The sequence below is a fragment of the Echiichthys vipera genome (assembly GCF_963691815.1).
Source record: "Echiichthys vipera genome assembly, chromosome: 7".
NCBI lineage: Eukaryota > Metazoa > Chordata > Actinopteri > Perciformes > Trachinidae > Echiichthys > Echiichthys vipera.
Window position 1 is genome coordinate 33,511,685 of NC_139832.1, and position 27,535 is coordinate 33,539,219.

General features: G+C 39.4%; 1 protein-coding gene and 1 long non-coding RNA gene across 2 annotated transcripts in view; one reads left to right on the forward strand and one right to left on the reverse strand.

The window, feature by feature from the left end:
• Positions 1-7,175: 7,175 nt before the first annotated feature.
• On the forward strand, positions 7,176-8,921 carry LOC310949607. The gene is made up of 5 exons (XR_014593280.1): positions 7,176-7,210; positions 7,733-7,824; positions 7,932-7,994; positions 8,113-8,491; positions 8,608-8,921. It is a non-coding gene; the product is annotated as an uncharacterized lncRNA (long non-coding RNA).
• A 7,484-nt stretch (positions 8,922-16,405) lies between these two features.
• Positions 16,406-27,535, reverse strand: part of dnaaf4 (dynein axonemal assembly factor 4) — a gene marked incomplete at both ends in the record, with an annotated part of 67,261 nt that continues 56,131 nt past the window's right edge. Inside the window, 4 exons of the mRNA XM_083916970.1 lie at positions 16,406-16,521; positions 16,741-16,846; positions 17,385-17,538; positions 17,619-17,728. Coding sequence (XP_083773096.1) covers positions 16,406-16,521; positions 16,741-16,846; positions 17,385-17,538; positions 17,619-17,728 — 486 coding nt within the window. The remainder of the gene's footprint in view (positions 16,522-16,740; positions 16,847-17,384; positions 17,539-17,618; positions 17,729-27,535) is intronic.

The window sequence follows — 27,535 nt, forward strand, 5'->3', positions numbered from 1 at the left end:
TCACCTGTTATGTCATATAATAATATATATGCACATTTTTGATTAAGGATTGAAGCACCCTATAATGTATTAATTATCTGTAAATGTAATAACGCCTGAAAATGTAATAAAACATTTTCGGGCAATGCACTCATCAAATAAGCCATTGAGACAATGTTTCATGTAACATTTATTACCAGAGAAATCCCAGAGAGGCACTAACAGTCGCTAACAGCACGGGGCAGCGCACTATAATCAAGGTAAAGGCTTTTTGGCCTCTAAATTCCACATTGTATCTGGCAAATTTAGATTTACATCTATGTCTTCAGAAAGGTGCTGAATCTCGGGATACAGACCACGGCACATTTCTGCTTAGTATTTTTGCACAAAATCGCATCAAATGAAAAACCTATTTTTTCGAGCTCCTCCCAGCTGAGAGTCCGATCACCATGGAACTTTTTTTTCTTTTTTTCAAAAGAAACAGAATTTTCCACACAAAATCTTCTACAATCAAAAGTTATCAAAAGAATTTTCATAATCCAAACAATGTGTAAGTTATGGAGGAAAGACTTCCTGTACATTGTAGTCCAAACAGGAAGTTACTATGCAGTAGTTTCTCTGAATAACACACAACTTGGAAAAGTAATTTGTATTTGTGTTGTTCAGACTTTAAACAGCTTTATGCAGTTCAAGCTCTGATCTGACAAGGTTTGTTTCATTATCTGATCTTACAACTTGTATTTGGCCTCTCTTTGCGATGAACCTTCTGATTGCTTTGATGCATGAGTCAGTGTTAAGAGTTTGTGCAACCTGGCTCTGATAATCAATCATGGGAAGACCACTTCATATAGCTTAACAGTAACCCTCCCACGCTTTACATCAAACGGTCCAAAGACATCCACACCCACATTAGTAAAGGGGGGATCACCTGGAGTAACTCTTTCCTTTGGTAAGTCAGCCATGTATTGTTCGCCTTTAATGGCACCTGTATTTCTGCAGGGAACACATTTAGTGATAACCGTTTGAATGGCTAAGATAGTTTTAGGTATCCAATACTTCTGCCTCAAACGTGAGTGTGTATGACTTATGCCACTGTGCCCAAGGTCTTCATGAATGTGTCTGGTGATGAGTTGTGTTATGAGATGAACCTTTGGCGGGATAACTGAGTGCTTGGCTTCTGAAGGTATAGCAGACCTGTTCAACCTGCCACCAACTCTTATCAACTGATCTTGAAGAATTGGTTCAAGCTTGTGAAGATGGCTACTTCTATTCACCACATTTCCTTTGAGCACCGGCTGTCAGTCCAAAAGTCTGATGGTCCAAGAGGGAGTTCAATCTCTTCTCACATCATGCAATCCATCCAAACAGCTACAGCGACTGCTGTAAGCTCCGTTCTGAGGATGGTCACAGTGCCATATCCATTTTTGCTAGCATCAACAAAGTGATGAAGCTGCGATGAGACTGGGTGTGCAAAACCATCAGGTTTAAAACATCTTCACACCTCGTAGTCTGATAGATGGCCCAAGTCTCTCCAAGATTTTAAGGAATCCAAGCTTCATCCAGCAGAGCTCCTGCAGGATCTGTCCAGCAGGGAGGATGACAGGGGCCACCATAACCAGCGGATCATAAATGGAACTCACTACTGATCCTAAGCCGAGTGAGCGTTTTTTCTGGGAAATGGATCTTGAATGAGTCCGTCTCAAGGCACCATTGTACACCTAGTGCTCTTTCGACAGACAAAGAGACTTGCTCTCAATCCAGATCCTTTACCCCCTTAGCTCGATCCTCCGCTAGTATTGAGAGTATTTAAGCTTGGCTGTTGCTGACCCAGTTGTTGAGCTTAAAGCCTCCTGTAGCACATAACGTTGTGAGGTCCTTAGCAAGTGTGGTGACACAAGTATTATTATTATGTTATACACCAAATATCGAAAACGCCACCTTGGGTTAGGGCCCAAGTACCTGTACTAAAGGTACATTTTTACCTTCAAAACGAAAAAGGACACTTAGGTTCGTTACTCCGGGAGGGAAGGAGACAGCGTTCAATGATCACATACAAACTTTATTATTAAAATAAGCACAAGGTTCAGCACAAAATAAGGAGAAGGGAGCCCAATTAAAAAAAGGTGGAATAGGAGGCTTACCGGCTGGAGGAGGGTATGGTAGGGAAAGTGACATCCAAAAGAAAGGGAACACTCCACCCACACTGCAAAAAGTGATGTACAAACAAAGAAAATCTTAAAAAGGGAATCACAAAGCAGACATGAGAACACCACCACCAAGGAGAACCACCACCACCACCACCACCATCGGCCTTCAACACTAGGGGGAAAACAGAAACACAGTTAAAATTAAAGAACAAACAGTATTTTATAGTGCGTGCCAACCAATATAAAATGATCAATTAACTTACTGAAAAGTGTTAAATGGAATTAATAACTCAACTGGGTAAACGAAACAAAACAGTCTCCGGCCAGAGATATCAAATCAACAATTATCCAAGTTTAGTAATTTAACTTAACTCAACCCAAATTAACGGAAATTCAACCATTTAAACAGAAAGTAAATAAATAAACAATTAAACCAAACCTTGACAGACTACATTTAAAATACTCACACACAAATACACACAGTCACCTAACAGTCTTAATGATGAGACTCCAGGGAAAACATGTCGCATCCAGCGGCATGTTACAGCCACACGCATGCACGCACGCACACACAGACACACACACACACACAGAAGCAGAAAGCAGACAGACCATCAGCAGCCGACCGGACCTGAACCAGGCCGTCAACAGCAGCAAAGCAGCAGCAGTAGCAGCAGCCAAATAGCCGTGCTTGATCAGCTGTGCTCGTACTTAGTGTTAGCTTTAGAGCTAGCGTTAGCCGCAGCCTTAGCTTTACAGTTATAGTTTCAATTATAAGTCAGGTCGCATTGGCATCCCTTCCAAAAAGGGAGAGGGGTGAAGAGAGGCACACAAACAGGGAAGACAGCCAACATGAAGCACACGACCAGACGATTGTTAGAGAGAGAGGAGCGGAAGAGGAGCTTAGCACCTGGCTACTGCAATTAATGACAGAAGCATGCCATCACACAGCTGCTTTACTGGGGAAATGGAAACCGTTTTTTTGTTTTGTTTTTCTAGTGATTTTAATGTTTCGTTATCATAACTAGAAATCGAAATCAAATAAAACTCCTTGTAATTCAATTTCGAATTTAGTATTTTAAACAAAAAATCAAATAACCACTCAGCTTGTTTTTTAATATCGAATTGATAATCGAATGACCAAAAGATACACGGACCAAAGGGTACAAGACCTTGGCACAATCTCATGGGGGTAGGCCTACCTCATTTTGAGCATGTTTTACATTGTAAAGTAAATATTACCGTAAGTGGCTGTTTGACTGTACAGTTGTTTTATCCCAAACATAATGCTGTGTTCACACACCTAAATGTCTTCTCATATATGTCCTGTTCTGTTAATTAACTAAGCCTATTTAAACTAAGACAGACTTCTACTCAGCCAACAGAAAGTAAGCAGATTCCCTTAAAACGGGTGGTGGCCCAGCACCACCACCTCTAAAGAAGACACAAGTGCTTTTATAAAATGTAATATGCCCTAGACATATATATATATATATATATATATATATATATATATATATATATATATATATATATATATATACACACGTATATGTATATATATATATATATACACGTATATGTATATATATATACGTATATATATACAAACGCATATATATATGTATATATACATACACATATACACTACCGTTCAAAAGTTTGGGGTCACTTAGAAATTTCCATATTTTTGAAAGAAAAGCACTGTTTTTTTAAACAGTGCTTTGAACTAATCTAAGCTTAAACTAATCTATACGTTGCTAATGTGGTAAATGACTATTCTAGATGCAAATGTCTGTTTTTTGGTGCAATATCTACATAGGTGTATAGAGGCCCATTTCCAGCAACTATCACTCCAGTGTTCTGGTACAATGTGTTTGCTCATTGGGTCAGAAGGCTAATGGATGATTAGAAAACCCTTGTGCAATTATGTTAGCACAGCCTTCAGAGAACAGCACAAACAGGCTCTAACCAGAGTAGAAAGAGAAGTAGGAGGCACAACTGCCCCGCTGCACAACTCAGCAAGAAGAAAAGTACATTAGAGTCTCTAGTTTGAGAAATAGACGCCTCACAGGTCCTCAACTGGCAGCTTCATTAAATAGTACCCGCAAAACGCCAGTGTCAACATCTACAGTGAAGAGGCGACTCCGGGATGCTGGCCTTCACGGCAGAGTGGCAAAGAAAAAGCCATATCTGAGACTGGCCAATAAAAGATTAATATGGGCAAAAGAACACAGACATTGGACAGAGGAAGATTGGAAAAAAGTGTTATGGACGGACGAATCGAAGTTTGAGGTGTTTGGATCACACAGAAGAACATTTGTGAGACGCAGAACAACTGAAAAGATGCTGGAAGAGTGCCTGACTCCATCTGTCAACCATGGTGGGGGTAACGTGATGGTCTGGGGTTGCTTTGGTGCTGGTAAGGTGGGAGATTTGTTCAGGGTTAAAGGGATTCTGAATAAGGAAGGCTATCACTCCATTTTGCAACGCCATGCCATACCCTGTGGACAGCGCTTGATTGGAGCCAATTTCATCCTACAACAGGACAATGACCCAAAGCACACCTCCAAGTTGTGCAATAACTATTTAGAGAAGAAGCAGGCAGCTGGTATTCTATCTGTAATGGAGTGGCCAGAGCAGTCACCAGATCTAAACCCCATTGAGCTGTTGTGGCAGCAGCTTGACCGTATGGTACGCAAGAAGTGCCCATCCAGCCAATCCAACTTGTGGGAGGGGCTTCTAGAAGCATGGGGTGAAATTTCTCCTGATTACCTCAACAAATTAACAGCTAGAATGCCCAAGGTCTGCAATGCTGGAATTGCTGCAAAAGGAGGATTCTTTGACGAAAGCAAAGTTTGAAGGAAAAAAAACATTATTTCAAATAAAAATCATTATTTCTAACCTTGTCAATGTCTTGACTCTATTTTCTATTAATTTTACAACTCATGGTGGTAAATAAGTGTGACTTTTCATGGAAAACACAAAATTTTCTGGGTGATCCCAAACTTTTGAACGGTAGTGTATACGTATGTATATGTATATATATATATATATATATACGTATATATATACGTATATATATATAAACACACACACATATATATACACACACACATATATACATATATATACACACATATATACAGTGGGTACGGAAAGTATTCAGACCCCCTTAAATTTTTTACTCTTTGTTAAATTGCAGCCATGTGCTAAAATCATTTAAGTTCATTTTTTTCCTCATTAATGTACACACAGCACCCCATATTGACAGAAAAACACAGAATTGTAGACATTTTTACAGATTTATTAAAAAAGAAAAACTGAAATATCACATGGACATAAGTATTCAGACCCTTTGCTGTGACACTTGTATATTTACCTCAGGTACTGTCCATTTCTTCTGATCATCCATGAGATGGTTCTACACCTTCATTGGAGTCCAGCTGTGTTTAATTCTAATGATTGGACTTGATTAAGGAAGCCACACACCTGTCTATATAAGACCTTACAGCTCACAGTGCATGTCAGAGCAGATGAGAATCATGAGGTCGAAGGAACTGCCTGAAGAGCTCAGAGACAGAATTGTGGCAAGGCACAGATCTGGCCATGGATACAAAAAAATTTCTGCTGCACTTAAAGTTCCCAAGAGCACAGTGGCCTCCATAATCCTTAAATGGAAGACGTATGGGATGACAAGAACTCTTCCAAGAGCTGGCCGTCCAACCAAACTGAGCAATCGGGGGAGAAGAGCCTTGGTGAGAGAGGTAAAGAAGAACCCAAAGATCACAGTGGCTGAACTCCAGAGATGCAGTGAGGAGATGGGAGAAAGTTCAAGAAAGTCAACCATCACTGCAGCCCTCCACCAGTCAGGGCTTTATGGCAGAGTGGCCCGACGGAAGCCTCTCCTCAGAGTAAGACACATGAAAGCCCGCATAGAATTTGCCAAAAAACACATGAAGGACTCCCAGACTATGATAAATAAGATTCTCTGGTCTGATGAGACAAAGATAGAACTTTTTGGCCTTAATTCTAAGCGGTATGTGTGGAGAAAACCAGGCACCGCTCATCACCTGCCCAACACCATCCCTACAGTCAAGTGTGGTGGTGGGAGCATCATGCTGTGGGGGTGTTTTGCAGCTGCAGGGACAGGACGACTGGTTGCAATTGAAGGAAAGATGAATGCGGCCAAGTACAGAGATATCCTGGACGAAAACCTTTTCCAGAGTGCTATGGACCTCAGACTGGGCCGACGGTTCACCTTCCAACAAGACAATGACCCTAAGCACACAGCTAAAATGACGAAGGAGTGGCTTCGGAACAACTCTGTGACTGTTCTTGAATGGCCCAGCCAGAGCCCTGACTTGAACCCAATTGAGCATCTCTGGAGAGACCTCAAAATGGCTGTCCACCAACGTTCACCATCCAACCTGACAGAACTGGAGAGGATCTGCAAGGAGGAATGGCAGAGGATCCCCAAATCCAGGTGTGAAAAACTAGTTGCATCATTCCCAAGAAGACTCACGGCTGTATTAGCTCAAAAGGGTGCTTCCACTCAATACTGAGCAAAGGGTCTGAATACTTATGTCCATGTGATATTTCAGTTTTTCTTTTTTAATAAATCTGTAAAAATGTCTACAATTCTGTGTTTTTCTGTCAATATGGGGTGCTGTGTGTACATTAATGAGGAAAAAAATGAACTTAAATGATTTTAGCACATGGCTGCAATTTAACAAAGAGTAAAAAATTTAAGGGGGTCTGAATACTTTCCGTACCCACTGTATATATATATATATATATATATATATACACATATACGTATATATATATATATATATACATATATATACCTACATACATATATGTGTGTGTGGAAACATTTCGTCTGTTCAAATCTTCTGCCTCGTGTTTACGCGAGTAGCATCCAGCTGCAGACCCGGAGTACAAGCCCCTCACTTGACAAAGCCCCTCACTTGACAAAGCCCCTTGCTTGACGGAAGTGAATCAGTAAGTGGGCGGGAATTTTAGCGAACTCGCTGTCACGGCTGAGCATGATGAAGATAATGGAGACGTTTAAGAACAACGTAAGCTTTGCTATGTTGATAATGTTGCTAACTACGAGCTAACTAGCAATCTTTGATGCGCGGGAATTTGAGGATAGTGCTGTCACTCTGTGGCAAATACATTTCTGATAAAGTTTTTATGTAACCTGTGAGATGTGTAAGGGATTTTCCTGCGCTGATATTGTTGTGTCGGCCGCTAAAGGCTTATTAAACTGCCAGTGCTAATGAAAACCCTGAGCACCACAGTGATGAAAAGACAAGCCAGCCTCGGCATGTTTCTCTTTAACCCGTATATGGATGCACCATTTGACTTCACTGTTGTAAGTAGACATTATCAAACATGCATAATATCTCTTTGGAATCATGAGGTTACCGTACAACAGAAAAATACAAACAAGCACTATGTATTTGTGGCAATGTTCTTCCTTTAGGATGACATGGCAGCTCTGCGGAGATGGTGGTGTGCAGTGCTAGTGGAAAACCTGCAGCTGGAGGGGTCTGTGTCTGTTTTTGTCATATTTTGACTATTTGTTTGTTCTACAGACATGGCAGAAGGTTTGCCCATTTTTCCAAGGAGGCAGAAAGCATGCTGAATGGTCTTCTTCCACCAGTCTTCAGACTAAAACGAAAGAGAGGTGAATTAAGTGTCCAATATTATAAACGTCTATGTATGTTAATCACCTTAAATGATTGATTTCTAACAGTTTGACATGGTTAAAAAAATAAATACTTTCCTCAAAAGGACACAGCTGTTTTTAATGTCCAGGAGGAGGTGACAAGCCAAGCGGAGGACAAAAATGGAAAGGTTTGGGACATTATTTGTTTAAGAAACTAATGTGTTTTTTACAATTTTAAATAGTGGTAGTAATGTAAATTTTCATGACATTACTATAAGTTCATTATATTATAAATGTGGCCAACAGGAGCCAACACAGGATGATCACGTCATCAGGGAGCACAGTGACTTAAAGAGACCATGCACAATCAACCTGGCTGAGTTGGTTAGTATGTGATTTAGTTATTAGTATCAAGCATGCTATCTAGTCTCCCCAATTTATATCAAGCATTTACTAAGCATAACTACATTTTAAAATGTTTACTTTTAGGACAATGGATCTAAGGGAGCATGAAAAGACTAGAAGTCAGTAAAAAGCCATCCAAGTATGTGGAATTAACTGCGCTTAGTATAATTTTAATATTTGCTCTGTGAAACTACAGGAAATGGTAGAAGAGGAGCAGGAGAAGCGGAAACAGCAGTGTTTCCGCTTCTCAGGGAAGACTAAACTAAGACAACACCTTGAGGTATCTATATGGCACTTAATTCATTAGCAGTTATGGCATTCACTGGATGTCCATCTTAAAGCATTTATCAGAAGATGATCAATGCCATGTCATTTTAAAGTGATGTTTATTTGCAGGCCATCACCACCGGCTATCTGCATTCGCTGTAGGAAGGAAAAAAAGCAAACGGCCACCATCTGCTTTGATGATGACACGCAGCTTGATGAAGTGGTCTCTTTTCTTTTTGGACTCCTTAAAGACACACCAGGAGCGAGACAACCTATAGATTCTGTTGCCTTTGTCTTTAACGTGCTTTTGCCTGAGGTAAAATGTCAGTGTTCATCATTCAGATCCAGATTCATTGGTTGAAGATGAATGAATGATTACAAACTGGTTAACTTTGCCTCATTAAGATTGAAGTAAAAAGTGACAAAATAACTTATGTATTGTTGCCTAGATGATTATTGATTATTGAATTCTAAAATTGTATCATGAAATCAAAATTAAAAGGCTATTAAACTAAACTTTGTTAATCCATACTCGTGTCTGCTGATCGAACTCCGCACCATCTCACAATTTGTCTGCTTTAACATTTACAGTTTACATTTTGTGATTTCTTTAAAATGAACTGACCTTTCACATAACATATAATCATTTAATATAAATTCATATATTTTTCAATTTTATTAATATTTATTGGCAGTCACAGGACTGTTGTGCTAGTGGACTGACTAAGTATCATCCTTTCCTACAGCCCACTATTATTTTGAAATTTCATGTCACCCTGTGATAAAGGGCTTTCAAATATTTGTTTATCAAAGTTGCATTTAATTTTCGTTTCCATTAAAACTTTGCAGATGTTTATCTTCACAAAAACATCCACATTGTAATATTTGATTTTTAATTTTATCTTTGTAATGTCACAATATTCAGGAGTACATTAACTGTAGGATACACTAACTGTGTATAAAGGACTGAGACCTGACTGAGGGGAACTGTATGTTCTTTTTCAAAAAAAAGAAAACTTATTTTTTCAATAAAGTTAAAAAAAAAACCAATTCCTTTAACTTGCTATGTTTTTTGTGCTTTTTCAAAAAAGTTTAAATAACCTATTAAAAAAAACTATTGCGTGACTTTGCATAAAGTAAAAAAAACTACATTTTCACTTCCGGCAAGCAAGGGGCTTTGTCAAGTGAGAGACTTCTGTCAAGTGAGGGGCTTGTACTCCGGGTCTGCAGCTGGATGCTATTGGTTTACGCCGCTTCCTCCGTCCTTTCTGGTGCTCTCTCTGTCGCCCGCTTGCCGCTCACTTCCATGTGCAGTTCAGGGTCAGCTTAGTAAAAAGGAAACACTGCATCTGACCAGGCTGGGTCCAATTGGTCAGACCAGTCCCAGCCTGGTCAAATGTCAGATGTGTACATGATCTGATGAAGCCAGACTACAAAGAAAAAGTAATAGCACGAGGTGTATGGTAAGAAACCATAACTCAGTATATTAATTTAAGGAAGGACACAGAAAACTCAACTAAACAAAAATGTACAAATAAAAAATCTGAGCATGGTCAGTCTGTATGAACTAAAAACGGTGAGGGGCATGAAGTTATAGTGAGGGAAGGGGATCATTAACTATAAAAATAAAAAAACGTATTATTATCATTACTAGAATTTAGGGGTGACCCCGAATAGTTTATTCGACGATTGTGCCAATCTCAGTCAAATCGTTGCAAAATGTGGTTATGAAACAATGGATTATTCCATTCTGGATCTGGGGGTGCTGAATGTCTGATTTCACATGTAGATGCTTGGTTTCTCCCAATAAACCATGATAAATAGCCTAATTGGGTATAAATAAGCCTATTAATAAATACTGTTGCTAAAAATGTGAAAATAACTCATCTCATCTTCAACCACTTACCCGGGGTCGGGTCGCAGGGGCAGAAGCTCGAGCAGGGGACCACAAACTTCCCTTTCCTTTTTGAAAATAACTCGTGTTCTTTTAATCTTCTCCTTAGTGTGCAGGATTAACCCCCTTCGACTAACATCTTGGCTGGACTTTATCTGTCAGACCCAGGCAGGAATGAGGACTCAGATGCGGAGGTTCGCGGATCCAAACTGAATTTATTTTCTTGACGACAAGAACGTGGCACAGAGCAAAAAGGCCACAAACAAAAATTCACTCCGCACAGGAGGAACAAACAAATATTGATGGTTATGAAACAAAGTACAAAATAAAGTCGCTCAGTACAGGAGGAATAACAAAAAACAAAGTGAACAAAATGAGAAATTAAACAAGGTCGCTCCAACCAGGAGGAAAAAACAATGGAGACAAGAGAAAACAAAAGGTTAAACTTACTATGATCAAACGGGGAATACAAACACCTGAACGTGGACACAATGAACTCAATGGCATGAACAAGACTGTGGAAAAACGCTGGATACATTCAATACAAGGTACGAAATATTCTGGCAACAAGACAGGGGAAGGCATGGACTATATATACACATGAAGGGAGGGGGCCACAGGTGGAAACAATCAAGGATCAGGGAAAGACGTTAGACTGGTGACACAAGAGGAAGAGCAGGTGACCTGGAACGAGAGGATAGTTACTTTTCAAAATAAAACAGGAAATTCACAGGACAAAACCCAAAGACAGGACAGACCTCACCGCAGCGTGATAATCTGGGCGTCAGAAATAACAGTCCTGTTCCTGTTTAATCATCAGCATCATATACTTTGAATATTAGCCCATTTGTTGTTTTTCATTATAGACGTTCAGTCCGACACAGTCTGACACAGCGCCGTGAAAGTGAAACTACAGCTGCTTCATGTCCATGGCTTCACCGGATCAGAGGGTTCTTCATGAGCAAAAAAAACTAAAACTGAATCGACAATTAGTCAACTATAGGCAAGACGTGACCAATCAGATTGGACGAAGAACATTTTTAGTCAGTGACACCCCAAGTAGAATTATTATTATAATCACCATTATTATTATTATTATTATTAGCATTTTTACCACTGTAGTCATTATACAGAGTCCAAACAAACAAACAAAACCAGCAAAAACAAAGATACGAACGATTTGGAGAAGCGAGACTCAGTAGGCCTAATGAACATATATAGTTATATACAGCAAAAAATACATATACAGCCACCCTTTTGGAAAGTCATACCGGCACAGTCTCCAGGTATTCTACCTGGACTCCAGCATATCAACTGTTTTTTGCAGCACTGTGATTTTCTCGTCGCCGTAAGCAAAATGATCCCCGGTGGCACTCACTCTGGTTTGAACCTCAAAAAGTTGATCATTCATTGTCTCCATTGATAAGCCAGAATAGATAGGATAGACTTGGCTGACTCAGCTCTCACCTACTCACATGTGTCTGCCTCAAACTCCATCCTGGTGACAGGCATTAATAGAGCAGTTACGTTTCAGTGGACGTTAGGGGTGTATAGAATAGAGCAGAATGAAACAATACAATAGAAATACTTAATTGATCCCAAGCTCAGAAACTGCAGCAATATAATGCCATTTTCATTTTAAAATTGTTAGAAAATTGCAAAATATTACTTGCATAAATAGAAAATGCAGTTACATTGTTTATATTGCATTTTCAACTTTGAATCAACATTTGAATGCTATCTACTATACAACGGAGTGTAACTTAAGGACATGTCCCACAGCTTTCCCATTATTATTCAAATATGTTCGTAGAATGGCCATACCGGTATGTGGAAATGAAAATGCAAATGAGATTATTGCATCATTATTTCCATTTTTACTCAAATAAAAATGAAAATTTGAATGCTATTGTTGGAATTACATCTTCTTTTTCAAGGTGACAAAGGCTCTGTACTCAGCATTCAGATTAATATAGCAGCAAACAAACATTTTCTATGTAAAGATGTGGTGGAGCAATAAAGTCACTCTCCCCTTGTGTGTGTTGTAATCCGAGTTTCTCGGTTGTTTGTTTGATAGACCTGGCCATGCATGTGAGTACCTTGGCGTTGGAATGAGTCGCTTAGGGCTGTGACAAAGCGTCAGTATTTAACTATGAGAAATGTGTGGAGGCAGTCCCAGCTCACTTTTCTTTTTCAGTATTTCGAGTACAGCACCTTTAAAGCCCCCTGTGGGCTTCCATACAATTTGTAAATGTGATTTAAACAAAGGAACAACTAAATTGGGCCTCTGAGGTTTTTGCCTCCTGCTCTACATACAGATTTATAACAGAAGGAAATGCAATCAAAATATTTTACTTTTCGTACCACAGCTAAGTCGTCCAGTGAATTCCCAGCATGCATCTCCGATTGCTCCATTCCAAAGACTTTCATTAATCTTTTGTAATAGCAAAACCTCATCAGTCGTCTATGCTGGAATTGTGTTGATCTTTTCAAACACTTAGAGAAGTCATTCACTGACAATCATTCAGTCAAACTGCCCTAGCACAATGCAGCTCGATTACAAATCAAAGACTTTTAATGATGCCATTCTTTTCATGCTGAATTTCAACCATTTGTAATTCTTTGGAAAGCTTTTGGCACATTTGATTAGGAGATTAGCAAAAACTGAAAATTGGTAGAAGAAAAAAATAACAAAAGCAGCTTTGCGGGGTGTTTACAGATTTCAATTGTGTCCACTGACAGAGGGCAGGGTGTGTGGTCGAGGTCTTCAAGTGCTACTTCACAGTCACATACTTGGCCAGAGTGGAGCTCTGATCTGCTTAGATCAGTGCACTGACAAAAAAATATTTTCTGTGGAGCCACATTTTCATGCTGGCATATTCCTTTTTGTAGATTAACCTGCATTGAGTTGAGTCTGTATTATGTCATGCTTAAGGAATTCAAAAAGGCTCAGACAGTAGCCCAGTTAGAATAAAACCACCACTTTTTCCAGAATTATCTGGAGACTCACACCAGCCTTAACCATGACCAAACACTGGGTCCTGACCCACTGTGTGGTCTGATCAGTTGACCTCAATTTGCACTTCAGATTCAAAGCGAAAAAGGGCCTTCACAGAAAGCGTGTTTATAAAGAAAAGTGGCAATTTCCAAATCCCTTCAATCTGAAATCAGCATCATCAAAATCTGTAGAGTTAGTGGAGTGAAGTGAGCTGTCAGTCTGATGTTAACTTAACAAAAGCCTCTGATCAGGCATCAAGACTGATGTGCCTTTAGTGGAAGACATATTTAGGTCCTTTCCTTTGGAAAAAGTACCAATACATTAATGTAAAAACACTGTATGAGTAAAAATCCTGCATTCAAACAACGTCATCAGTAATATAAATAAGGACCAAAAATGACAGTAATTGCTTTTCAAAAATATGGCTGCTGTGACTGATCATATGTGACATTATTAAATTGTTAATACAGAAACAACGACGTGTACATATTTCAGTGTTGTAGGTACTCAAAGTGGAGCTTGTTATTGTAGGTACTTTGGGTTTAATTGGATCAATAGTGTGACTATCAAATGAAATATTTGATAAAGAAAATTAATAAAGAAAAATTACTAAAAATTAATAACTTCAATTTATTAAAAACGTCACACGAAGAACCAATCAAAGATAGGGCCTTGACTCACGTTCAGATTATGAGATTGAGTATTCTCAATAAACTTTAAATAAATAAATAAATATTAGTTATCACCAATAATTATCAAAGATAATAATAAAAATGACTCTAGTTAAACCAGAGTTCCTCGGGGCACCACCGTCATAGGGGAGTGATAACTAATATTAAAGTCTCGTAAAATATATTAAACTACTAATTAAGGGTTAAACACCGATAAATATAATAGTTTAATTAGTTGAAGGATTTAAAAGTTCTTTTCTTAGTAGAAGCTGGCTCATTCATCTTTGTGTAATATTAAATAATCAGACATATGGTAAACACAAACATTTATTAACAGATTAATAAATGCAACAAACAAAACACAATAAACTAACTAAAGCTAACAGCAAACGTATGTTTGTGTGTGTATGTGTGTGTGTGTGCGTGTGTGTGTGTGTGAGAGAGAGAGACAAAGAGAAGAGGTGGGGGCTCGGAGAAGGTGTGAACATTCTCTTTGTTATACAAAGGCCGGAAGCCTGATCTCTCAGTTCTTATGACAAAGTTACAATGGTATCTAGCCGTTCATACAGTCCTATAACATGTAGTAATGCCCAGTTGGTGATTAGTTACCAGTCCATGAGATGGGAGATGTTTTGCGTTGCTTGATGCCAGTGGCTGGGTGAAGAAAGGAAGCTCCGTGGTAGTTCTTGTCTGATTGTGGCTCTTAGGCAAAAGAGGAAACAGATCGCTCTGTGCTGTGCTCAGTTGAGGATAACCGGTTGGTTAACCTTTGTGGTGATCCCACACCATAGGCCAGGTCCAGGGCCGAGGGGACAGCGGTAGGCTGGTCTCCAGGATCAGGATCGCGTAGAGTTGGAGAAAAGCAGGAGGAAGATCCAGTAGAAAGATCCAGTAGAAAGAGAAAGAAGCTAACCTGGTCCCGACCAGGTTTTTCTCAGAAAACCTTGAGTTTCTCTCTGTCTCCGCCCTCTTTCAGCCACACACGGTGTTTGATTTCATCATTCATTCAGTCAGCAGGCGAGTTTTGGCGTAGTATAGTTCTGTCGTCTGTTTTTTCAGAAAATCATTGCAAAAATCAGACATTAGAAGTTATATTAGGTGGCGACTATTTCACTACCATGACATGTCCTTTTGATAACGATCCCGTGGATGAAGGTGCAGCATTACTGCACAGAGAATTAAATATTCGTCGGGAGATGATTATCAGACCGCGCATAGACGTCCTTAATATACTGCAGCCATAATTACAAAATAAATGAAATGGATCTTTTGAGCAAGTTGAATGTATTTGACTTAGCGTTTCCTAAATATAATCCCAGCTTTTCTTGCAATTCATAGGTTCAAAAGTGTGTGCTTTAAATCGGGTTACCGGTATATAAACTACCCCTATATAGCCTTCTGATCCAGAATATCATCTATAGTGCATTTCACGGCAAGGGCTGAATACGGCACAATACCGTTTCATGTCACAGACTATCATTTACATACACAGCCTTATCCGTTCTTACATTTCCAACTTTAACAACCAAAGTCATGCTCTCACATCACAGCAGATATTGTGTGTTGCGCTGCGTTTTTTTGCAAATGGGAGTTTTTTATACAACATATAAAACAGCCACAGCCACTACCATTAAACTTACCCACTGACCCGAGCAGTAATGTTGTCCCACGCCGTCTCCCTCTCTTTTGCTGCTGCAGCAGTGTTACACTTTCGGCTCAAACATGCTCAAACTCTCTGTATGAGCGCATTCATATTTACAGTTGCAGTTTTAGCGTAGGGCTCCGCTTCCCCGTTGCCATTGTGACTCGTCGAATCAGGGCTCCATTGATGCTGTCTTTTTTTACTTGTGGTGCACGCGCTTAACTCCAGGTCAAACTACTCTGAGTTGATCAACCTAACGCAAATCTGCTGTTCTGGAACTGAAAACTCAGAGTTTCCTATCTCAGAGTAGATCAACTCAGAGTTCAGGGTTAGACTCAGAGTTTTTTGAACCTGCTTTGTGAAACGGACCCTAGGTCTGTAGCCAACTAGTCACCAGATGGGCAGTGCTTGGATAAAACATCCCCTTCCACTATCTAAATTTTGTAAGGGAGTTGTCCGCTTAGCTGTGTCTGTAGCTAGACCATCGTCCCGCCCTGACACAGTGCTGTAGAGATGACATACCTTTACCAGCTTCCAATAAGTCAGCCGGTGACAGCTTGAAGACTGAATCACTATGGCTACAGCAGGGATTAAACAAAGTATTTAACTTTATGACTACAGATAAGCAGCAGCCTTTTGGTTATATCTTGTCATTTATTAACAGACAAATAACACGAACAGTAAACAGCCATACATAATATGTGCAGTACATTTTCAGTGTTTTACTGTGTCTCGGCGTTAGCTGCAGTGCCTTGAATGTCTCTGATTCTCTGTGTGTCCACCTGCAGTGCTTCATTGTGAGGGTCAATATTTAGAGCAGCTTGATAGTCTTGTAGCCCTGAGAAAACATGTCACAGGTAGATCAGCTTAAAAGCATAGAGTAGGTGGTCATGGGTCACTTGTTCAGAACTTCTGTCATTATTTCGGAAAAAAACAATGATGTTACCCTACCATTATGCCTTTAAACACAAGGCAAGTTAGTTTATGTTTATTATTGTGAATGTATCCTTACCAAGACATATATTTCAAAGGTGTATAGTACTGTTGCTGTTCAAACCTTCTGCATAAAGCTGTAGCTGGCAAAAAGCAGATCCTCTGCGAATATGGGCTCTGGCTCTTGCAGCTGCATTGGCAGCAACTGGTGGAGTCAATAGATCAAGGGCCTGCAGAGAAACATGTCAGCAAATGATAATTCCTACTTAAAGCCCAGTTCAGACCAATGATTCGCAACACGATGAAACTGTTTTAGAACATTGCAGGTGAACGTTACAGATATCCAGCTACAAAAAAAGCCAGAAAAGTCGGAGTTTAGAGGGAAGTACAGTCAGGTGCATGTATATGGAGATGATAGACCGTCTCGCCTCGTCTCCTTGGGACACGAGCAGGTTTCAGAACGTTGCAGACCTGACCGTTGCAAGTAGTTGCAAGTTTCAACTTGTCTCGTTGCGAATCTTTGGTCTGAACTTGGCTTTACACAATAGCTTGATTCAGCTTTACTATGAGAATGATTCACAAAGTGAAGTAAACAAAACTCACATCAATACAGTAGAAACTGAATCTAACTGATAAACATGGTTATTATTAGATAAGCTGCTACCAAACTCTTTCTCAACATGATTAAGATATGTCAGATTTAAGGAACTGTCTTTAATGCAAAACATTTTGAAACATGCAGTGGCTGAACACAGATTTAGTACAGACCTGAGAGGAATCCTCAATGGCCTTGTGAAGATTGCTTAACTTCAGATGACAAGCAGCCCTGTTTGAATACAGAGCTGGGATCTTTCTGTTGAGCCTGATCCCCAGGCTGTAGGCGTTCACTGCACCCAGGTAGTCCCCACTCGCAAAACATTTGCTGAAGCAAAGAGTCGATTTAGTGTTCCCATGGTTCATAGAAAATAAATAGTAGTAGTTCTGAGAGCAGACTTCACTTACTCTCCTTTGTCCTTTAACCAGTCAGGGTTCCTCTCCTCCTCCTTCATGTCATCCAGCTCTTCAACATCTGCATTCACTGCACGCCTGGCTTCAGCTTGTTTTTTGAGCCACTGGTTGGTTAAAATATAAAAAGTGCAATTTTAGTGCTAATTCCACTCACTCTGCTAATGAAATGACATGAAAACAGAATCTGTTAAATCATGAATAAATCTTTTTCATATTGTTCCTCAATTACTGCATCATTGAGCACATGTGGCTTCGTAATGGTAATCCTGAGGACCTATTATGCAAGAAAATCTGAATGACTTCCAGTTATGGTGCAGTGTTGAGTGGTCATGTTTCAGAAATCCTACGGAGAATTTGCTCAAAGTGGTCAGCTAAGCAGTCTTAATTAACGTGTGCATTACCTCCAGTTTCATTAATGCAACGACTCCAATAGCACTAAAAACACCCAAGCAGACTCAAAATTATTTTGAAGTTTGACTCAACGCTGAGCCCCTTTGAAACAAGCTACCGAAGGAGCTAACAGTGCTAGCGAAGCAGGCATGGGGACTTACGTTTGAAATTATTCTTATCAGTTCTGACTGTAATTCAGGCGATGAGGGATCACTTTGTGTCGAGGTTTGATGGGCTCCTAAATGCGATGCAAGGGCTAAAGGCTGACGTGAAAGTGATACAGTCCGTGTAACAGAGGCTGAGGACAGAATTAGCACCAACCAAAATAACATTGCGTCGCTGCTAGCGGGCAATATGGACAAGGAAGTTACTATTAAAGAGTTAGCGTCCATGGTCCAACCTGCGCCTGGTGGACTGACACGTGCATGTTTCTAGAGGGATGGCTGCTGAAGGTGCCAATACTTTCCCTTGGCCACTGCTAATCGAGTGAGCCCACAGGCTCGGTAAAGCTAACGAGGCTAGCATGGCTAACAGACAACAATTACTCATTCTTTTTTAAAGGGTGATAAATCAATTAAGTTGCCTTGACTAATGCAAACTTTTTTTTAATGAGCTATTCTGTCTGACTTGTGATCAAACAGACAACAGTGAACTAGGAGTGTCCCCGACTAAAAATGTTTATCGTTGAATCTGATTGGTTTAGGTCTTGCCTATTGTTGACTAATGGTCTAATCAGTTTTGTTTGTTTTTTTTGCTCATGAAAAACCCTCTGATCCGGTGGAGAGCCATGGACATGAAGCAGACAGCGGCGGATGCACGTGAGTCCAGCGCTGATCAGTCACGCGTGTCAGGCAGAGGGTTACTGAGAGATGTGATTTCTGATTTCTGATAGGAGCATCTTATTAAAAGTATTTGTTGTTCTAACATCAATGTGTTTTGTTTGTATCTTTCTTTGACAATAGCTGATGGTATATTTAGAACTATAGTTTCACTTACACGGCGCTGTGTCAGACTGTGTCGGACTGAACGTCTATAATGAAAAACAACAAATGGGTAAATATTCAAAGTAAATGATGCTGATGGTTAAACAGGAGCAGACTGTTGTATTTCTGATGCCCAGATAGATTTAAAGTCCAGCAAAGATGTTAGTCTAAGAGGGAGAGGGGGTTAATCCTGCACACTAAGTAAATAGATTAAAAGAACATAGGTCATTTTCACATTTTTAGCAACAGTATTTATTAATAGGCTTAAATTTATACCAAAATAGGCTATTTATCATGGTTTATTGGGAGAAACCAAGCATCTATATGTAAAATCAGACATCCAGGACCCCCAGAGCCAGAATGGAATAATCCATTGTTTCATAACCACATTTTGTGTCGTCGAATAGTCGACTATTCAGGGTCCCCCCTACAGTGAACTATTGGCCCACCCTGTAATTAATCCAAATAAAAAGATAAATTAATAATGATTATGTTTGTGTTTTGGAAGTCTGAAAAGAAATTTGTACAAAACAACCACACAAATCAAAACAGACCTTGCTTCTAAGTGACCGCAACTGCATGTTGATGCTGAGAGCTAAGAGCTAAATCACACTGCTTTAATGGGTTTTATGATTTTATTAATGTTTTAACTTCAGAGTGTCCATTTTATTTAACCATAATGAATTTGCACCTACATTTAAAAACGAAAGAAGAAATTAAGGGGGAGGCAGCTATGATATGATTATTCACACATTAATGCTGAAGCAACTAAAATACTTCAATTTAATTGTTCTGCTTATTTAACACAAATGATTGAATTATGAAACATTTAGATAAGAGTATTTTACGAGTTAATTCTATCTTAAGACATCTTTTTAAAGTTAAGGAAGCGCATTTTATTTTATTTTTAAGTAATCCAACTTTCTGAAGTTTGTTCATTGTTGATGGTGAGGGAACTCCAGTTTTGGTTACTATGACAAGATAGTTCTTGCATCAGTAACATCTCTCATTTACTCAACAAATTCAGCCTTGAACAATCATAAAATGATGGTTTTTAATACTTAAGGGCTCACTAATGGATATATGTAGACTTGATGAATTTCCCAGCACAAGAAATTCCAGTTTGATACAAGTTAATTAAAATAGAGAAATAAAGGAAAAAACAACGGGCTAAAAGATCTTTAGATCAGGGTAAGACAAAACAAAGTCAGGGACAGAAAAATCTCATCTCTGTCAGTGCCTCAAAACATGCCGGATTCTGACCTTGGCTATGCCTCCACCAAGAAGGACAACAAGCTGTGTCTTACCCATTTTCCCTTTCTGACGGAAAAGAAAAGAGTTTTTGCAGCAAAAATCAACTCGTTGGTTTCATGTAACACGTTCGTAAGCCATCTGACTTTTTTAAGACAAAACTGTCTGAATTCAGATCATCTCAAGACACAATGTGGAGGCCTCCACAACGTAAGCCAAAGCACTGGAGGCATCTTATGCAGTGTTTTGCTTGTAGCTAAAGCCAAGAAGACATTCACTATCGCTGAAGACCTGCTCCTTCCAGCGACTGTAATTCTGGCTGAGACTATGCTGGAAAAAATGCAATGGAGAAATTAAAGACCGTGCCTTTGTCAAATAACTCTATTTGCTGCAGAGTAGATGCAATGGGAACAGACATTGTCGAGCAAGTTGTGGGAAAACTTCACTTGTCAGTGAAAATGCACAGCTTGCTGCTTTTGTGAGGTACGTTGATAATGATGACATTTATGAGCACATACTATTCTGCAAAAGTTTTAAGGGGAAAACAACAGGAGAGGACATGTTTGATGATGTCAATGCCGCTTTCTGTGAAAACAGTTTGAGCTGGAAATCCTGCAAGAGCATCAATGACGGGCAGCTTGAAAGGACTAATAGCACGCAAAAAAACCCAACATGATGTGGACTGTGTCATACACAGGGAGGCATTGGCATCCAAGAAAATGAGCCCTGTCTTACATGACAATTTGAACAGCAGCATCAAAGTGATCAACTTCATTTAGTTAAGGCCACTTAATGCCCGCCTGTTTTGCCGCCTTTGCGAAAATATGGGAGCTGAAAACACTCAACTGCTGCTGCACACAGAAGTGCGCTGGCTCTCTCAAGGGAGAATACTCTACTTGCTTTTGCAAGTAAGATTCAAAGAAGCTTTTCTGATAAAGCAGAGATCTCCCAATGCCACCTTGTTCCAGGACACAGACTGGCTTGCAAAGTTGTGCTATCTGGCAGATACATTCAGCAAACTGACGAACTAAATATGCCTCTGCAGGGCAAGGACACCCGCATTTTAAACCTATATGACAAGGTGGGTGGCTTCCTGAAGAAAGCAGAGCTGTGGAGAGGGGCTTGTGCACAGAAGGATTTGAACTGCTTTCCTCAGCTGGATGATTTTCGCTCAGCTGAGGATGTGGACAGAGCTCCGGTCAAGTTGTTCATTGTTGGACATCTGACCAAGTTCATTCAGGATTTTCATTCCTCCTTTGCTAACATGGTAGAGAAATGTGAACAGCTGGATTGGGTGAGAAACCCGTTTCTCTTGTCCAAAGCAAGCTCCGAAACGAAGTTTGCCATGTTCTCAGGGGCGCCATGACGGGAGGAAAGGTTAGGACGAATTTAAAGGCCTGTGACAGACAGGTGCCCTAAAAAATTAAACATGAGGACATTTTATCAGCTTTAATCAATAATTTCAATTGATAAACTGTTTTATATAGAGTGAAATAAATACAATTAACGGTTAATTTCAATTAATTTCAAACCTCTGTACACCCCCCTGTATTTAGAAGTAATGGTTCGGTCCTCTTCTCTAGCTAGCGCGACCATAGACATATAAAGAGTAGACGCCGCATCGAACGTTGGGCCGCAAGAAATGCGGCCGCCATCTTGGACCGGTCATCCTACCAGATCAGTTCTATGATTGACTAGTTGAGCCTATGAGTTGAGCAGCAGAAGGAACAAGATGCCAGAGCACTGTGCAGCGTATTCCTGCTCTAATCTAATATTACAATATTACAATTCATAATCAGTACGGTACAGTACAATTTTAAACAATTATACATAAATCCATGCATTTTTGAATGTTATAGTGACTCCCTCAGGCTGTGGCAGGTAGATACATATTTAGCTGCCAGAGGAGCTGCTGTCCCTTATTATATTATTATTATCTCGTCACAGTAGAGGCATGGAGATTAGCCTCTGTGGGAATGTTAGTTAATTTACCCCCCGGCCAGATGTGTGTGTGCATGCCTGTGTAGATATGAAAGGAGAAGCAGGGAGGAGAGGGGTTGTCGTACATGTGGTCTAGTGTAAATGGATTGCACATTTCCAGCAGTATGTCAGCGGAGGATGTGCTGTGGTTTCATGAGAGGAAGACACTTCAGAGACAGTAAATCTCAGGTCACCTCAGATATTCTCAGTTCTGGTTTTTTAAATATTGAACAACTTTTTTTTTTAAGTTTAGACTATCAAAGGAGAAGTGGCAGAATCTGATCAATATCCTTTGCTGTTAAACTGTTTCATCAAACAGGAGCAACATGATGTGGGCTTTATTATAAAGAATGAATCAGAGATTTAACATGTGTTTCCACTCTGTGCCCGATATTCTCACAGCTGAACAAAATGTTCCATACATTTTTACTTGGTTCTCCACATCTCCACTTAAAGCAGGACGAACGTCACATGTTTGTAAAGCAGAACTGATGAGTCCAGGCTTTTTTAGTTCAGTTGTACCACAGAAGTTGAAACAGTCTGAAAAGAAAAAATCATAAATTTATTTAACTAAGGAGAAATCTTAAATCGTTTGTATAATTTAAAATGGATATTACTGAACTATGCCCCGTGTTTTTGTTTGCACATTAAATACAATTACTACATAATTAAAATATGTAATAAAGAAGACATTCACATAATTAGACCTTGCCTAAAAACAAAGGACACAGTCATTTTAGATACTATACAAAGTACTCCTACAACATCACTGTCAGAGCTACACTCTAATTGGTAATTGTGCAAGAACAAAACAGTGTGAAAATGATCGATTTAACAAAATGTTATATATATTTTTATACCACACACACTCGCTCAAATGTGGACCCTCCCTCTCCTCTCCACTACCACGACTATGCGACTGGCAGAGCACGGATCATTTCTGAATATTTATAAACATATAGGGTTCGGCTCTTGTTTTGTTTTTTTAGTGCTTTAAATGAAAGTGTGTCTGTTTGACTTGTCTTTAGATGTGTCCAAAATGTCATCTCTCTCTCTCTGACCTAATTGTATTGATACTCTTGATTTATATGTATTTTAATTTTCTCTGAGTGTGTGTGTGTGTGTGTGTGTGAGAGAGAGAGAGAGAGTGAGTGAGAGAGATTTATGTATTCATGTATGAAATATAGCCTATTAATACTCTATAAATGATTTATAATGTTGTGTTTATATTTATAGTGTTTGTAAAACACCTATCATACATCACATATATCATATATCAGAATATTCTATTACTGTTAATCCCACTATGAATATTAAAATACGCCGAACCGTGTCCTGTCCTTACACTGAGTGGAGCGGGCGACCGGTCCAAGATGGCGGCCCCACCGCTCGTCAGCGCCAATAGGCCCAACGTTCGATGAGTCGTCTACTCTTTATGTCTATGAGCGCGACCGTTTGTATGAGCACGAGACACAGAAGGAGAGAGAGTAGGAAGAAAGTGCGGACAGGACTTGTTATCATGAATATAAGAGGTTGTTTTTTAAAAAAAAAGAAAAGTATTGAAACGAGGCACAGGTGAGGTGACACACAAGTCTTTTCTCATGGCTCAGGATGTGTTAAGCTACTACTAATAAAAACGGAACACTATGTGCAGTGCAGCTTCACATTAAGAGCGTGTAACTGCTAAAAGTGAGTTGACTTTTATTTTGAAGCAGACACAGGACGTAGCATTTTACACAGACTGCAGTCCACATATAGCCCTGTTTAGTTTACACTAAATATTCATACTAACTGTCTTGAGTTTACACAGAAGATATATTTTTTTTAATTCCTTCATGCTGACTTGGCCCTACTATTCAAAGTTATAATCAAAAAATAGAATTGGGCACTCGTTTTGATTCTTTTTTAACAAATAGGTCGGTGCCATTTTTGCTTCTTGTGAACGCGGGAGGACTTACTGGATGTAGAAACGCCAAGCACAAGCGAGTCTGTCTCTAACAAACGAAGCCTCTTATTCTTATTTTCGGATTTTTTTTCTATCCATGGTATCTATGGCTTGGTAGTTATTAGATTGAGTAAATGTTGTCCATATACGTAGTTGGCATATGGTATATATGCATTTAAATGAGCTAAAATAACAACAGTATTTACTGTATTAACGGTTTATTGAGCTTTATTAAAATTTCAATCCCCTGACTAAAATTTGCCAAATATCATCTAAAGAAAATAGAAATATAAGTTTTACTTCCCTGTCCTAAGCACTATCTTGATTATAACTGGAATTATAATATTTATATATTTTTATTCATATAATTATTAGAAATAGCACATCTACCAAGTACTAACTAAATAAAATACCACAAGTAGGCCTATTTAGAATAATGAGGTTTCAATACCCATATTGTAATACACTTAAATTGTACACTGGCATAGACTACATAGCTAAAATAATAAAAAAAAGTGTAGCGTATCAAGTTATACTGTAATGTTTATATTAGGCTACTAGAAATGTTAGGAAATTACGTACCATCCTCTCCTATATATGATATATGTTGTTTCAGGCACGGACATATGGATTAAATGCATTGGAGTGAATGGCTGAATGTGCTTCCGGGCACAAGGACACAATACAAATAGGCGAGGGCTGCAGTACCGCGCTTGGCCACTAAGCCCAGGGTGGCAGACAGTAAGAGCGCCGGCCCTGGGGACCTGGGTAGAGGGCCAAGGCTATGGAAAGAGGCAAGGACACCAATCAAAGATGGCGGTGCTTTGGAGGTATGGCACATGCACAGTGGAACTGGAGCTGTGCTCCTTCTGATGGAGCAGACCAGATTTTAAAATCAACCCCCCTGTAAAGAAAATACTCATCTCATCTTCAACTACTTATCCAGATCGGGTCGCGGGGGTAGCAGGTTTAGCAGGGGACCCCAAACTTCCCTCTCCTGGGCCAGGCCAGGCCAGTGTGGAGATATAATCTCTCCATCTAGTCCTGGGTATTCCCCGAGGCCTCCTCCCAGCTGGACGTGCCTGGAACACCTCCCTAGGGAGGTGCCCAGGGGGCATCCTTACTAGATGCCCGAACCACCTCAACTGGCTCCTGTCAACGCAAAGGAGCAGTGGCTCTACTCTGAGTTCCTCACTGATGGCTGAACTTCTCACCCCCTCTCTAAGGGAGACTCCAGCCAGCCGGAGATGAGAAGGAGATGAGCACAACTGTGTGGCTGCCATAACTAAAATTGCTCCCCCAGGCTTGACCTCCAAGAAATTCCTTTGCCAAATCCTGGTCTCAAACTGTTTGTGGATGGATCAGCATCACACAACTCCAAAACCGAAATGAATCCGGTTGGATTATCCTTGGTAACTGCAAATGAGGTTAGTGGCTAAATCCACTTCCTGCTTCACTATCTGCACAAGCAGCTGAGCTTACAGCTCTCATTGTAGTTCATAAACTATCTAAAGAAAAAACAGCAAACATCTACACAGACATATGTATTCGTAGTACATGATTTTGGTACTATTTGGAAACACAGGAACTTCCTAGAATCATCTGACAAAATTGCACACCACACCCTTGTTTCTTGTTTGCTGGATGCTATCTAAATGTATGGCACACACATCTTACTCTAGCCCAGTCTCACAGGAAAATGCGAGGCCCAATACAGCTGTCAAGGCTGCAGCTTGACGGCCCCTCTCACCTACTACCATTTTCCTCCATATTACTAATAAAATGCCTCACTCCCATTGCTGATATACAGGAACTTCAGACATGGACGGAGACTGCACAAAAGGCTCTGTGGAAACTGCCAAAAAAAAAATCTTAAAAAAAAAATCTCAACATAAAACCTTGTAACAAAGTGTCATATTTGATTCCAAGCTGAGTTTTGAACCACACCTTTAAAACATCGCCAAAGTAAGACCGTTTGTCTCTCAAGTGAGTACAGAGACACTGATGCACGCTTTTATTGCTTGCAGAATTGATGACTGCAAAACTCCCTATAAAAAGGAACATAGCTGTCCTACAACTGTTGCAGAATTCAGCTCCAGAGGTTTTAACAAGGACCAGAAAGAGAGCCCACACGCCGAATTGAAAGTCTCGGCACTGGCTACATGTTTGCATCAGAATTGATTTTAAAATTATTTTATTCGTTTTTAAAGCTCTTAATAATCGAGGTCCTAGTTATTTATTCTGCTGTTACCATATGAACCATCTAGAATCCTCATATCCTTTAAGTATTCCCAAAGTAAAAACAAAGAACCAGGATGAGGAGTCTTTTCATTTTTATGGTCCTCGCCTGTGGAACAGCCTGCCAGAGGATCTGATGGCGGCAGAGAGTGTTCATAAAAGATGACTCAAGACCCACCTTTTTAGTTAGGTATTGTTTGTTTTTTCTTTTTGTTTTGTTTTTATTCTGTGAAGCACTTTGTGTTGCCTTGTAGTGAAAAGTGCAATATAAATTAAGTTTGATTTGACCTTTTTGGTATGAACAATTAAACAATAACTGCAAAAAATAGTCGTAATCCATGTCTAACGATATAATGTGAATTGTATAATCCTATGTGTTCTTAATGAGCGATTGTGTGTTCAATTGGGAAGAGTATGTATTATACAGTATTATCATATGTCCAATAATCAAAGAGTTTATTAGGACTAATGCTCATATTCACATAAATTTGGGTCAATGACAAAAGGGGTTGGCAACATGATAAATTTGAAAATCTTCTTTTGAAAAAAGCATTCTCGAGTTTTGTTAAAATGTATATTTTTATGTGAATAGCTCAGGTGGTGTAACCACAAAAGAATGACAAATGTTTGATATTTCATTTGATGTGAGTGCAGTCATACTAATAATAACTTATATTGCAAAATAAAACATGAAAATAGATTTTATTAGGATTACTTCTATATTTAATATTGGTTACTCCCTTTGACAAAAAGCAGTAACACAACCTGACGTGTTTCTTCTACAGTCTAAAACCTTGTTGATAGTGACACTGAGTCAGTGAGGGAAAAACTAAAATAAATAATTTCATTAAGGTGACCATCCATTAGTAGGTAAAACTCATTTGACTCATTCTCTATGATTAGATCTTTATTTTAAAGTGGCATCTAATGAAAGAAAATTGGTTTGATTATATGATTTTAAAAATGAAAAAGCTTTAATTTTCTAATCTTTAAAGAGACATTTTAATAAGTAATTAAGACATATGTATAACATTTTATACTATCCTGAAATTGTTTTAGGTGTTTTAAAGCAGCTGATCATGTTCCACAGTAGGGGTCACTGTTCATCCGCTTCATTCTGCTAT